Consider the following 10,455-nt stretch of genomic DNA (forward strand, 5'->3'; position numbering starts at 1 on the left):
AGTGGGTTATCCTCTAAATATATTTATAAAGATCTCACTGTAATGAAGCTATGTGGAATAATAATGGTTTGCTATGTTAGATATTCCTATATTTGACCGAAGTATACTAGTACATTTATCATTTACCAGAAGAACTTTGTCTTCAATTTTCTTTAGCAGGCTTGTGAGGTAGAAATCTCACCAGCCAGCTAAGCTAACTACCAAAGCTAATTTATTATGAGTCAGCTCTTCAAGACTATAAGTGAACAAATGTTAACTCCTTATGAGAGGTTTGCAAAATCCTGCGTCACTGATATCAATTCCAGATCAGGGTTAGAGCATAGAGGCTGCTGTCACAGACTAAAGGCACAAGAAGGGAATTACAGGTGGTGTGAATTTGGGGAAAAGGTCCGACTTAAGAGCAATAGGGCCACGGCCCAGGGAATGTATGTCAAACAACCAGTGCAACAGCACTGCAGAATTCTTCTTTTGGTGTACATGCTAATAATTAGTAAAAATGATAATAAAAGGGGGGTTCTTTCTAGGGGACCTATTATTGCCCTTGGTAAGGGGATTATCGAATTACAAAATACTTATTTTTCCCTTAGAATATTATGTTTGTCTGCTGTCTCTGGATTCACCATTATGTAAGAACCTAGGGACTTTAGGTCTTAATTTTCTTGCGCTGGTTTGCTTCTTTTCCTGTACATGATTATCATATTTTAAGGTCCTCTCTAGCTTGAAGACTTTGTTTCCGTTTTGTATACCAATAAAAGAAAAAGACTCAATAAAATTTGGGGTGAGAGTAAAGAAGGGATATGTTTTTTCCAATAAATCTGCTACTCCCTTTTTCGGGTCAGCTTTTAAAATTTAAGTGTAACCTACTCGTAATAAAGTGCATAAATCTTAAGTGCAGGGTCAGTGTAACACCTGCACCTTCCCAGCCTCTCTGGGCCTCTTCTTCTGGACTTGACCTGGCCCCTGCCAAAGGAAACCCCCCACCTGACTTCTATCATCACAGATTAGGTTTGCCTGTTTTTGAACTTCATAAAGTGGAATCATACAGTATGTACTCTTCTGTGTCTGGCTACTGTGGTTCAACATCTTTCCCAGGACAGGCACCAACGCTGTTGTTGTGCTCAGCAGCACTTTATTCTCTGTCTCTGCTGTAACAACATCCAATCATGTGATTTTGACCATGTATCACAATTTATGCCTCATCTACAACTGTGTTGTTTCCAGTTTGGGGGTATTACAAGTAATGCCGCCATGAGCATCCCTGAACATGTCTTTTGCTGCAGGTATGTGTGTATTTCTGTTGGGTGGAAATCCTAGATATGCTCAGTTTTAGGAGATACTGCAAAACAGGTTTCCAAAGTAGTTTTTCCAATTTACATTCCCAGGAGCAGTGTATGAGGGTTTCCTTTGCTTGCATCCCCACCAACGCTTGACATTGACAGCTTCTTTTTTTCTTTTAATTTTAGCCATTCTGGTGGCTAAAATTCTTTTCTTTTAAAATTTTATTTGTGGCTAAATGAATTACTTTTTTTTTTTTTTTTTTTTTTAGGTCATGCCGTGCAGCATGCAGGATCTTATTTCCCCAACCAGGGATTGAACCCAGGCCCCCTGCACCAGGAGCGTGGAGTCTTAACCACTGGACCACCAGGGAAGTCCTGAAATGAATTACTTTTGATTCTGCTTGTTATTGACATTTTTATCAATGAATCAGTAGTTTTTGTTTTTCAGAAGTGAAAGTATGTACCAGCCTTTTGATCCAGAACTATGGGCACAAAGACATTTTTATATAGTAGCACTATTCATTCATTTTCAAGTACATAATTTGCAGATAAATATGGACAGATAATTTATTATCTATCATCTAGCCAGCTCACCAATACTTGGAAACTCAAAACAGGAAGAGGCCCGTCAGAATGGGTGTTCTTAAAGGCCATGGGCTGGAAGGGGGGTTCTTTAAAAATTGACTGAGGGCTGGAATAGAAATATTGATTATTTTGGTCTGTGTATTTTATGGGACTCATTGAAATACTTCTTTAAATAGTAAGTTCCTACTGTATTTAAATAAATGCATTTATTTATAACAAAGGGCCAGACATGTTATTTATTGTATATTCCTACTGCACGAAGAAAAGTATTCTTATAACTATGTCCATCTGTTTTGTATTATGTAACAAATTCATACTAATGAGAATTCATTATATATAAAGATAGGTTTCACCAGTAAAAAGTCTATGTTACAGACTTTCTTAAAAAAGAAATAGTTTTATTACTTTCATGTAAAGAACACTGAGATTAACTGAAATGCTCAGAGGATAACATATTCTGGTTAATTCATTTTCTGAGAAATAATTTGGTTACCAGAAAGCGTGAGCACACGTACACGTACACACACACACACACACACACACACACACACACACACACACACATCTATAGCAGTGAGGACATTTAGGAGGAACAAACTTGACAAAAACCAACTATCTTGCGGTTTGTGAACTTTGTCTTGTGATTTCAGCCCTGAAAGTATTCTAAGTCTTAAGTCTTCACTTATTTGGGTTATGGATAAGCAAGACTTCTTTTATCTATCAACTCTACAAGCAAGCCAATCTTCTATTATTCCTTTAGAATTATTTCATGAAAAGATTAGAAAGGTTTAAGTAGCAATTTTTGTAGAAAGCACATCCATTCTACAGAGTAAAACATATCGATGACCATCACTAAATACTTATTGTGAACAAATACATGTAAATGGATATTGAGGATACCTGGGAGCAGTGATTCTTTCATTAAACATTAGCTCCCATTATTTTGACATTTCTCCATGTTCAAACAACATAATACTTTTTGCTATTAATTTGCGCCATTCAAACGAAAAAGAATTAAGGTAAACTTTTGTACAGTATTTGTAAAATAACAAATTATAAATCAGTGGAAACAATAAAAAATTTTCTTTGTGATTCTCAATATATTTAAAAAATATTTGTTTATTTACTTGGCTGTGCCAGGTCTTAGTTGCGGCACGCAGGATCCTCATTGCCGCATGCAAGATCTTCGATGCGGCATGCAGGATCTTTTAGTTGCCGCATGCGGGCTCTTAGTTGTGGCATGTGGAATTCAGTTCCCTGACCAGGGATCGAACCCGGGCCCCCTATATTGGGAGCGTGGAGTCTTAACCACTGGACCACCAGGGAAGTCCCTGATTCTCGATGTTTTGACATAGTAAAAAAATATTCTACTAAATACCTGTTAGGTTGCCAGCTGCTCTAAATGGTGAAATGCCAAAAAAAAAAAAAAAAGAGTAGATACAGACCTTCCTATTTTAGGGAATTCTCTGTTTCTTGAAGTGACATCTCATTGCTAGAAAAAAAAAAAAAAGGTGATTCATGTACTTAACAAAGACGATTCTTGTTTGAAGAGTTTGTACTCTTGGATGGTGATGTGGAACTAAACTATTACTTTGGGTGACAACTTACTGTCATTTTACAAGGAGTTTTTGTGAGCAATTTCACATCTTTCCTTCAAGAATTAGATATTTTGTACTTCAAAGGAGCTGGGAACTACACATATCAGTGAGCATGTATAACAGGCATTTTAAACTTAACAGTTCAAAACTGAGCCTTAGAGCCCATCGCCCGCTCTCCCCAAGTTCTCTCAACGAAAGGCAACAGGGCAACCCCATTCTTTCAGCTGTTCAGGCCACATACCTGGGGATCATCTTTGACCGCTCTTTCCCTCACATCTCGCACCTGGACCACTGGCAAAGCCTCTCAACTTCCGGTGGTTTCCGACCATATGTTACTGTGTCCAAGTCATCCCTAGGTCAATTGTCATTTCCTCCCACCTGGACCACTGCAATGGTCCCCCTGCTTCTACTCTTGCCCCCTGCAGTCCCCTCTCCGCAAAATAATCAGGAATATTTATAAAAACATGTCATAACTTGCAAGAAATACAATAAAAAAAATCAGCATAATTAAGTTTTTAAAAAGCCTGGCTTATGTGGAGCAACTAAGCCCGCGAGCCACAACTACTGAGCCTGCGATCTAGAGCCCGTGCTCCGCAACAAGAGAAGCCACCGCAATGAGAAACCCGTGCACCAAAACGAAGAGTAGCCCCTGCTCGCCACAACTAGGGAAAGCCCGCGCACAGCAACGAAGACCCAACACAGCCAAAAATAAATAAATAAAATAAAATAAATTTATTTTAAAAATGTCTTAATGTTGCTGGCATTACTTCAGCAATACATAGCATTCAGTAAAAAGCCTGGCTTAACTTCAATTTCTCTAATCATCTTCAGGAATGAAATAGTATTTGTCACTCTCATATGTAATATGCATTATCCCACTTTTTGCTTCCTTCTGTTTCTTTGTTTGTTTTTTAATATTTATTTATTTATTATTATTTTTTTAACATCTTTATTGGAGTATAATTGCTTTACAATGGTGTGTTAGTTTCTGCTTTATAACAAAGTGAATCAGTTATACATATACATATGTTCCCATATCTCTTCCCTCTTGCGTCTCCCTCCTTCCCGCCCTCCATATCCCACCCCTGTAGGTGATCACAAAGCACCGAGCTGATCTCCCTGTGCTATGCGGCTGCTTCCCACTAGCTATCTATTTTACGTTTGGTAGTGTATATATGTCCATGCCACTCTCTCACTTTGTCACAGCTTACCCTTCCCCCTCCCCATATCCTCAAGTCCATTCTCTAGTAGGTCTGTGTCTTTATTCCCATCTTGCCCCTAGGTTCTTCATGACCTTTTTTTTTTTCTCTTAGATTCCATATATATGTGTTAGCATACAGTACGTTTTTCTCTTTCTGACTTACTTCACTCTGTAGGACAGACTCTAGGTCCATCCACCTCAATACAAACCTTCTGTTTCTTGATATCAACCACTGATTTTTGTTTAATTTTTGAGACAATATGGGAATTTAGGCCCTGTTTATTATTTTTAAATGTACTATTTTTATACTGTGTATCTTTAAAAACATTATTCTTGATATTTGAGTTTTCTTTTAAACATATTTACCGCAATTATTTAGATCTGATTCTGTGTTTAACTGCTTCCAATACTCATTGCTGGTCCTTTTATACCACAGGCTTCCCATTCTTAAGGAATTTGATTCCTCTCTTAACTGGCTGGAATATTTACACATATGTATGTAGAGATGTGTGTGTACACATGTGTGTATACATATTTACTTCAAAATTATTTTCAAAAGGATACTTAAGTGACATATATTTTAAGTCTCTGAATATCTGAAAATGTCTTTCTGTCACCTTTGTACTTCGGCTGAGTAGAGAATTCTTGGGTTACAACTTTTCTCCCCCCAGATCCTGCAGACGTTGTTTCACGATCTTTGGTGTTCAATGTTTCAGGGACAATTAATGTAAGATGAATTTTTCTTTCTTGGACAATAGCTTAGTTTTTTTTTTTTTTTCCGGTACACGGGCCTCTCACTGCTGTGGCCTCTCTCGTTGTGGAGCACAGGCTCCGGACGCGCAGGCTCAGCGGCCATGGCTCACGGGCCCAGCCGCTCTGCGGCATGTGGGATCTTCCCGGACCGGGGCACGAACCCGTGTCCCCTGCCTCGGCAGGCGGACTCTCAACCACTGCGCCACCAGGGAAGCCCAATAGCTTATTTTTTGTCTGCCTGTATGCTTTTAGGATATTTTCTTTTTCTTTTTTTTTACATTCTTATTTTCTTTGTTTTTGAAATGTTAAAATTCCATGAGGCTGTGGCGAGGTGCTTATCTCTTCTCATTAACTTTGCCTGGTACTCAGTAAAGGTCTTTTGATCCATTGACTTAAGCCTGTCTTTGGCTCAGCACAGTTTTCTTTTACTATTACTTGAATTTTTGTTTATGCGTGCTTTTTGGTGGCTTCTTCGGGAATATCGTTGGTACAACATATATTTACCGAGCACTTACCATGGGCCAAGTGCTGTTGTACATGTTGGTATGGCTCATGGCTCTATGTGTTCGCTCTCTGCTCTGTTTTTGTTGACCAGCTTTCTCATAGTTTTTACCTCTTCAGTATGGAATAACAATTCAAGTTTTCCTTTCACATTAGTACTTAAGACTGGATTGAGTCTGTCCTTTCTACTTTTAATGTAGATTTCAGCTTTGGCACTGCACCTGTAGTTTTCTTCTAGTCTTTCCTTATTTCACATACTTCAGGTTTCTTTGAATTTTGAGAACACAAAGCAGATGTTTTCTAAAAATGTGATGTTTTCTGAAGAAAATATTCTAGCCTATCAGCATCTTCTTCTTCTACATCTGGAATTTCTATTATTCTGCCTCACTGCAGAAATATTTCATAGAGCTCATCTTATTTTTTTGTGTCCTCATTCTTGGATGATAGGATGGCTGTTCAAAACTGTTCAGCAACAGATTGGATGGATTCTCCACTTTGTTATTATTAGAATTCTCCTTGAAGATTTTAGACTGGTGTTAGTAGTTGAAGCAAAGCTATACTACTAGCTCAAGAGCTCTGCAGGGAAGGAGTTGGAACTATGGACAGTCACAGCATGAGAACTTCATCTCCACATCATTTCTTATTTTGTTTGGAAAAGCCATTGCAATGGGGCCATGTGGCATTTGTTTGATCTCGTCTTCAAGCCAAGTATAAGTTGAGGCTGGTCTGTCCCCTTTCCCAGAGTTACTGCCTTTCCAGCTTGTCGCTTTATGCCACTGCATAAAGTCTAGACCTCTCCACCCCTCCACTGCTCCTCAGAGCTGCTGCTTTCAAATGCTGCTGCTTGGCAGTGACAACATGGAGGTCAAGTGATCTGCTTCTCACCAGCTCTAGGGTTCTCTCTTCTACTCCCTGCCTCTCCAAGCAAGAGATGTTAATGTGATTTGTGGTCTCCTGTACTTACTTGCTAAGAATGCTATTTTTTGTCCTGTTTACAGCTTTTTAGTATTTTAATCCTTTTAATGGTCACCCGGCAAAGACTGAGCTCGATGCCTTTGCTCACGCAGCCTGGAAGTCAGGACTGTACTTCTAGGCTGTGCTCGGCTGATGCTGTCCTCTCATGGCCACTGATGCCACGTGCTAAGTGATGAGCCATTCGTGTGCTAAGAAAAAGTAGCTAGCATTTTACTCCTCTCCCCAGAAATGCAGATGTTCCTTGACAGGCCCATCTTCACCTTTCCCCCTCTTTGCTCTATACCCTCACCGTCATCAACACATCTTCCCTCTTGGTTTGGGCCATTTCTCTATACAGATGACCATAAAAATACAGACATATCTATACAGATACGTAAGCCTATCTGGTCCTAACCTTGCTCTTGAACTCGAGTCATATCTTAAAATCTTCAAATACCATGCTTGTTTGACAGTTTTCCATAGGTGTCCCAGTGGTGAGAAAACATAATAACAGCCAAACCAAACATCTGCTTTCTCCACAAGCCTCTCCTCTTCCTTATTTCTGTCCCCTAGGGCTTGAAGACCTCACCATCCCCTTCACTCCATGTTCCATCAGTCACTGTCTTCTGGTCATACCTCCCAACTGTCCCATCCTTTGCATTTTCACTTCAATTACCCTGGTTTGGGTTCCTATCACTTCTTAACTGAATAACTGAAGTAATGTTATAATTTCCTGGCTTCTTCCACCTCTCTCTCCTCTAAGACTTACTAACTCCACGATTATGAAACTTCTTAAAGAAGATAAAACCACACCACTCCCTTTCTCAGTCACGTCCATGCTCCTCACTGATTACAAAAGACAGTCAGCATGGATTCACCTTCTCTCTAGTTTTCTCTCCTATTACTCCCTGCCCACAAGCCCGTCCCCAAACTCTGAACTCTAGTCACGCTGGACTGTTTGCCATTCTCTGAACAGCCTTGTATTCTTTGTAGTGTTTGTCCCCTGCTCATAGGTTTCTTCTGTCTTGACTAGAGCTACCCAGATTGCCTTTGGTGTGTGAACACTTGTTGCTGGTCTGTGATGAAACAGGTCACAGAAGTTGACAGTAATCATTTAGAAACTTATATGGCAATTTGACAAAGTAATTTTATGTTTGTTGAATCTAATATTAAATAATATGGGCTTGTATTTCGTACGTTATTTTTTATATCATTTTTTCAGTAATTCATTTCTATTTTATTTTATTAAAATATTAGTCCGTGAAAAGGAAAAGAGAGTTGAAGAACAAGGTAGTCTTTGTAAGGAGTTACTGGGAACAATCTACTGAGCTACTATAGAAATAAGCTTCCTTAGGAGCCACTAAATTTGCTACTTGAATGTTAGAGAAACACAAACATGAAGGCATTATTTTCCCAATTAACAATGTGTTTGAAGGACTGACCTTAAAAAAAAAAGGTTAAAAAAAGAAAAATTCGTCTGTGATCAGTTGAAAAAAAAAACCTGGCCCCTCTCCAGAGAAGGTTTGAGAAGCTCTGGTCAAGACCATCTTCCCATCTGCATCCTTAGAAGAGTTGCCAATTGAAACCATACTCATCCTTCTTGGTCCAGCTCAAACGACATTTCCTCTGTGAGTCTTTCCCTAACTGCCCAACCTAGAAGCTGCTCACACATCTGTCTACATAACCATAGCGCTCTGTTAAAAACCATTCTGTGGCATCTACCATGTTGTGTCTTCTCTTACAACTAAACGTGTCTTCTTCACTAGAAGGTTAGCTGTTGAAGGCAAGAACTCTTAGGCAAAGTAGATATTCAGTAAATGTCCACTGGGTGAAACACAGTTACTATAGATTAAACAAAGCGAATGCGGAAATGCTTTCCATTCTTTACATACAGCAAAGTAGGGGCTCAGAATAAAATTCCTTACCTGGCACCAACCTGCCTCCCAGCCTCAAAGCCTTTTGCATCTCACACTGAGTGGTATCCTGCCCTTGGCCGGACCTCAGCTCACACCTGAGACCACAGTGTCAGGCCTTTGTCTGTGCTGTGCCCTCTGCTGGGCATTGTTTTCACCCTTCTTTGTCTGGTTAATATTCGTGTGTCCTTCAAGACTCAGATCATGGATTCTTTCCTTCAAAATCTATCCTAGAATCCCCTTCCTCTGGGCATCCACTGCATACCGTTCATTCCTCTACCTAGACGCTTACATATTAAACAGAAATGATCTGTGCAGGTGCCTGTCTTCCCCACCTCTTGAAGTTAATACCTCTGTGAGTACAGAGACAATATCTTATTAATCTTCGTGCCCTCAGTGCCAAGCACAGTGCACGTCACACATCAGTGTTCACGAACATCATTTATCTGAACACAAGCTCATTTTGAACCACTAGAGGAAAAAAAAAGGAACGTAATTGTTGGTTCATGGAGATATCACGCTAGGCAAAGCAATCAGAAAAAGGCTAGTTTAGTTTAGCCTGAGAATGAAATTACTGATTGTAGATTAGAAAAAACACTGGAGAGAAGATATGATTAAAATCAGTGGCATTTTGTAGAAATGGATTATTTTCTATTGTTAGGGAAAGCTGGAATCAGAGATTCAGATTCTGAACCGAGTATAATTGAAGTTATTATAGACCCTACTATTCTAATGAGAAAACTCTTGCTACTGATTCATAAAAGGTCCAATCACCGGGACTCTATGATATCCCATGAAGAATCCAGTCCAGAAGCAAAGGAAGGTCACTGATGACAGCTGTCTTAATTGAGAAGAGTGACCCGTGATGCAACAGAGGCACATGCGGAAGCAGCGCTGACACGGGCGGCAAGATGTTCCCTTTCCTCGGATCTCAGCCCAGCCTCTCAATGCATGGGCTTGAAGCCGTGCTTTCAAAGTCACCCCGAAGGATGATTTGCCAGTTCCTGGCCTGACTTTGTGCTGATCACTGAGGAAACACCCATTGTTACTGGGATTACACAATAACCTCAAGACAGCTGGATGTTATTCGTCAATCAGAACCACACAGGACTGGCAGGAGATGGCCAAAAGGTGACCAAATCCAGGCCTTCCTGTTTTTGTTGCAATCTAAGGATTCACATTCCACATGAGGTCCCGTCTATCCTTGGCCAGCGGCTGTTTGCAGCTGGCACTATCTTTCCAAATTGAGGACTTCAGAAGCCCCACTTGAGAATAACACCCTGGATTTAAAAAAAAAAAAAAAAAAAAGAAGATTCGATAAGGGAAACACTTGAAATTACTTAAGAAGTCACAGCAGTGGGTCTGACTTTTCTTCCTTTGGCTGATCTGGTAAATAAAACATCATTTATATTAAAGGCTTGATGTGAAGATTAAATGCAATGTTTGTAAAAGTAACTATAGCTTGGTGCCCAATGAATACTAAACCAAGACATTAACTAATACCAGATGAGGATCCTGTGTTGGCATTTGGATAACGATGCAAAATGTTTTAAGAGTACATGTGAAAGTTATACTTTTCACAGAGTTGTAGAGTTGGAAGAAGGTAACAGGCTTAAGAGATCATAGGAATGTGGGCTTTGGGCTCAGACACCTGCTTCGCTAGCCACAGGGAC

General features: G+C 39.8%; 1 protein-coding gene across 3 annotated transcripts in view; it reads right to left on the reverse strand.

Annotated features, from left to right (window-relative positions):
- Positions 1-10,455, reverse strand: part of VWA8 (von Willebrand factor A domain containing 8) — a 358,944-nt gene that overhangs the window by 26,531 nt on the left and 321,958 nt on the right. Inside the window, exon 41 of one of the 3 annotated variants that reach the window (XM_029210523.1) lies at positions 3,335-3,354. The exons of the other annotated variants lie outside the window; for them this stretch is intronic. Coding sequence (XP_029066356.1) covers positions 3,349-3,354 — 6 coding nt within the window. The 3' untranslated portion in view covers positions 3,335-3,348. Of the gene's footprint in view, positions 1-3,334; positions 3,355-10,455 lie in introns of those variants that run through there. 3 annotated transcript variants of the gene reach the window in all.

This window comes from Monodon monoceros, unplaced genomic scaffold, assembly GCF_005190385.1.
Source record: "Monodon monoceros isolate NGI ecotype Baffin Bay Population unplaced genomic scaffold, NGI_Narwhal_1 Super_Scaffold_8, whole genome shotgun sequence".
Lineage (NCBI taxonomy): Eukaryota > Metazoa > Chordata > Mammalia > Artiodactyla > Monodontidae > Monodon > Monodon monoceros.